This window comes from Chenopodium quinoa, unplaced genomic scaffold, assembly GCF_001683475.1.
Source record: "Chenopodium quinoa cultivar QQ74 unplaced genomic scaffold, ASM168347v1, whole genome shotgun sequence".
In the NCBI taxonomy this organism is placed as follows: domain Eukaryota; kingdom Viridiplantae; phylum Streptophyta; class Magnoliopsida; order Caryophyllales; family Amaranthaceae; genus Chenopodium; species Chenopodium quinoa.
This window is the reverse complement of record NW_018742879.1, coordinates 2,288,281-2,292,189: the sequence shown is the minus strand read 5'-3', so window position 1 is coordinate 2,292,189 and position 3,909 is coordinate 2,288,281. Positions and strand designations below refer to the sequence as shown.

At 30.2% G+C, this 3,909-nt stretch overlaps 1 protein-coding gene across 1 annotated transcript; it reads left to right on the top strand.

The window, feature by feature from the left end:
- Window positions 1–809: 809 nt before the first annotated feature.
- LOC110726452 (gibberellin-regulated protein 6-like) lies at window positions 810–2,170 on the top strand. The gene is made up of 2 exons (XM_021905932.1): window positions 810–1,017; window positions 1,597–2,170. Exons 1-2 carry the CDS (start codon window positions 903–905, stop codon window positions 1,776–1,778), a joined length of 297 nt encoding a protein of 98 aa, XP_021761624.1. The 5' UTR covers window positions 810–902; the 3' UTR covers window positions 1,779–2,170.
- The last annotated feature ends 1,739 nt before the right edge of the window (window positions 2,171–3,909 follow it).

Here is a 3,909-nt window from a genome sequence, read left to right as displayed (position 1 = left end):
TCACTTATTTCATACTCCATTTGTAAACAACTTTTACATCACTTAGCATACAGCCCTTGGCTAAATTTCAATGGGAAGGTGATACTCAAGTCTCTTTATTAGTCTATGGACTGTTATTCTCATATAGATAACCATTTATTTTGGGAAAAATTAAAAAGTGTAATTGCAACTTCGTGCGATCTGCTCAAGACAATCAAACCTACACGTAATTTGGAAATATGTTAACTTTAATCCCCATATGTTCAACGATCATTAAAAAAGTACTTGCTCCGTTCCATTTTGCTGGTTATGTTTTTTCTCTTACAAAAAAGTTCTAAACGTTACCAAGAAAAGGAACGGAGGTAGTAGTTCACAAGAACTTCCTTTAGTTAATTTTTACATTTCAACAATCACTCAAATTACCAAATTAAGATCCCTCTAAAAGGCAATACAGAGATACAATGCAACAAAACGAAAATTTCAAGGAAAAAAAAAAACCAAGCATTGCGTTTTGTAGTGATTAGTGTTGGAACGCGGCTTGGTAAATACACCTCGTATTCTCACATCCCTACTCAAACACTCTGCGGTTAGCTTAGTATTTACCAAGCCACGTTCCAATACTAATAAGTACAACTACTCGATAGTTACCACCCTTCATTAACAAAAAATATTTAAGACAAAAAAAAGAAAATAAAAAAAACAGAGAGCAAATGGTGGGGAAAGACCGAAAGATGATAATTTAGACAATTTTATAAAAAGTAGGGCCACAAAGAAAAAGTGTTCTTATGGGGCAACTCAACTTGGGTGTACCTATTCTATCTATAAATACCCTTTTACTAACACTATCTTACTCATTCCAACTTCACTTCATTCCTTGTTTTTCATTCATACTACCCTTAAAAATATCATCTTTGTGTTCAAATATGGCCACTTTTAAGGCTCTTCCTCTCCTTCTCTTGGCTCTCATTGCCTTTTCCATGCTTGCTACTGTGGCTTTGGCCAACAATCCTTATGGACCCGGAAGTTTGACGATTAACCGTAAGTCACCATTTATATATATTTACTCGTGTTCTTTTCGTGTCATGTTATTTTGCCTTAGATCGAAGGTTATATTAATTAGCCAACTTTGAGTTGATTAATTTTGATTTATCACGGCTTTTTTAGTTAGATATTTTAAAATTGTTACAATCAATTGATATAAGACTTCGGTCACTGTCACACAACATTACCAAATCTAATTTTTAGTACACTAGTCCTTTTGCCAATAATGCTAACATAGTACTCACATAATTAATAAAAATCGAATGATAGTACTATATTTTATTATTTTGTCAGTATATTTTCAGAATCACGAGTAATAAAAAAAAATCGATATCAACATAAACAACTGTTAATCAATTCATAACGACAGAATAATGTTCTGGCATACGGAGTAGTATTAAACATTAAATTTAGATTGACTGGTGTCTTAGAATTTTGAATTGAACAAGATCGGATAAATCGATTACTCTGTGTTATAAGACCGTCTCATATAAGACTGTCGCTACAAGTTTAGTCGAAAACAGAATTGATATGCATTTGCTTATAATTTTTTTGTTGGTTGGATTTTGAAAACAGAATGCAGTCCACAATGTACAAGGAGGTGCTCGAATACTCAATACCGCAAACCATGCTTGTTTTTCTGCAACAAATGCTGCAGGAAGTGCCTTTGTGTTCCACCAGGCTTCTATGGCAACAAGCAAGTTTGCCCTTGCTACAACAACTGGAAGACCCAACAGGGTGGCCCCAAATGCCCTTAATTTCTTTTATAAGACAGCTTACTCGCTCCGTCCCAAATTAAATCGTTACATGTAGTATGAGTCATGTGGCGACAACAGCGTATGTACTAAATTGGGACAGAGGGTACTACTACTTAATTCTTGAGGCTAAGTATTAATATCTCATTAGTACTAAATATATGTTATTTTCTTAATTATTTATGATGGTGTACGTTATTATTATACCTAAATTTTTATATGAATTTAATATATGTAACGATCCATTGGGGGTGATGGGTTATGATCCCTCCAATTGAGAGCGTAAAATGGCTGATATTATTGGCCATTTATCTGTTAGACACAGCTACTAAATGTTGTCTAGCATTATTATGAAAAAGTTAAAGAATATTTTCAGCTTTTTACTCATTTTATAATCTTTGACCATTGTCTTTTTAATCATGCATTTGTTACCGTGAACTGTGAGAGGGCGGTGATCTGCCATGACACGTGAAAGTCTGAATAAAAAAATGAATACCGGAGTAACTACCAACAAGTAGTAAACCATGTTTGGTTCATAGTACTGCAGTAACAATGTGGGGTAAACAGCCAAATAGGGTATACATTGAGGAATGGTAAATTTCAAAATGTTACTCTGTTTTTAACGAGTATAAAGTTGATTTTATGTGCTGATTTGTTGGTTTTAGTATTTGTTGGGGTGTTTTTTTTGGTTTTTAATTTGAATTTGAGAATGATTGATTCAATAGCATGATTTGATTTAACATTATACATTTGTAATAAGAAGTAACTTATTTGGCTTGTTCATAAACATACGGATTACTTCTACTTCAAAATAGTCCCTTAACATGTGTTTTAAAGTACAAGGTAAGAAATTAGGAAATGTAACCTAACAATTTGATTTAATTTGAGCTTATATCCTTAATAACCAACACACTAATTCCTTTTTAATTTGAAAAATGACTACCATATTATTTTAATGATATATAATATGATCGGGTTTTTTTTTTTCACGTTATAAAATGACCACAATTAGTCTTATAATATCTACAATGTAAATATAATTTTGAAAATTTTAATCCAATATAAAATAATATTTTTTGAGAAACTATAAAATAAGAAAAAAAAATTACATAAGTGAAACTAAAAATTCGATAAATCAAAAAATTGTTGATAATACTATTTAATACCATCAATAAAGTAATATAATTAATTATTTGGAAAGAATATGTCAATTATGAACTATATAATCATTAAAATATTATGGTAGTCATATTTCAAATGACTACTGTAAAATTTTCACAAATATTGTGAATGATGAAGATTTATGTTTCAAGTAGTTTTTAAAGGGAGAAAGAAATATTACCAAATATTTCATATACTACTTCTCTTTCTTATTATTTGCAACAAATGATTTTTTTATATCTCACAGATAATAACCTTTTGTTACAAATAATAAGAAATAGAGGTAGTATTTTTTTAAATAAATGATATATATACTTTTCCAAAATTGATAGGAAAATGATTCATTTTTTTACTAAGGCCTTATTTTGTTTACCAAAAGAATGACACATAATGAAGGAAGACTACCGTGGAAAAGGAAAAGAAGTGAAATCATGAGAGAGGAAGGAAAAAAGACAGTAAACTAAAAATTAAAAATCTTATACGTAACATCCATACTTTAATGACACGCTGATAAGCGGTCATAAATTACTATAATGGTAATGAATTTTTTTAGTAATTATGCAAGGAAATTATTTGGTCATTACCATGTCTACTTCACAAAGATACTTATACTACCTTTTAATTATCAACAATGAAACAGTTATGGTAAAATAACTAGTGTATAGCCGGGGCATTACACCGGGTAATTATTTCTTGTGATTATATATATTTGATAATTATGGTGTATTTATTTTTTAATTAGATCTTGTGGAGTCTGCATAATTGAACTACAAAGTATATAAACTACCAGAGATATTTGGCTAATTGTTGGTACTAGAGTAACTTATGATATAATTAATGTCATAATATGCATCAAATAATCCTCCTAACGTTATGTGCTGAGGGTTTGAGTGGAATGTCAAACTCTATTTACATTAGTTTATACTAATAATACAATTATATACGAAGTACTTAAAATTGAAATATGAGGATA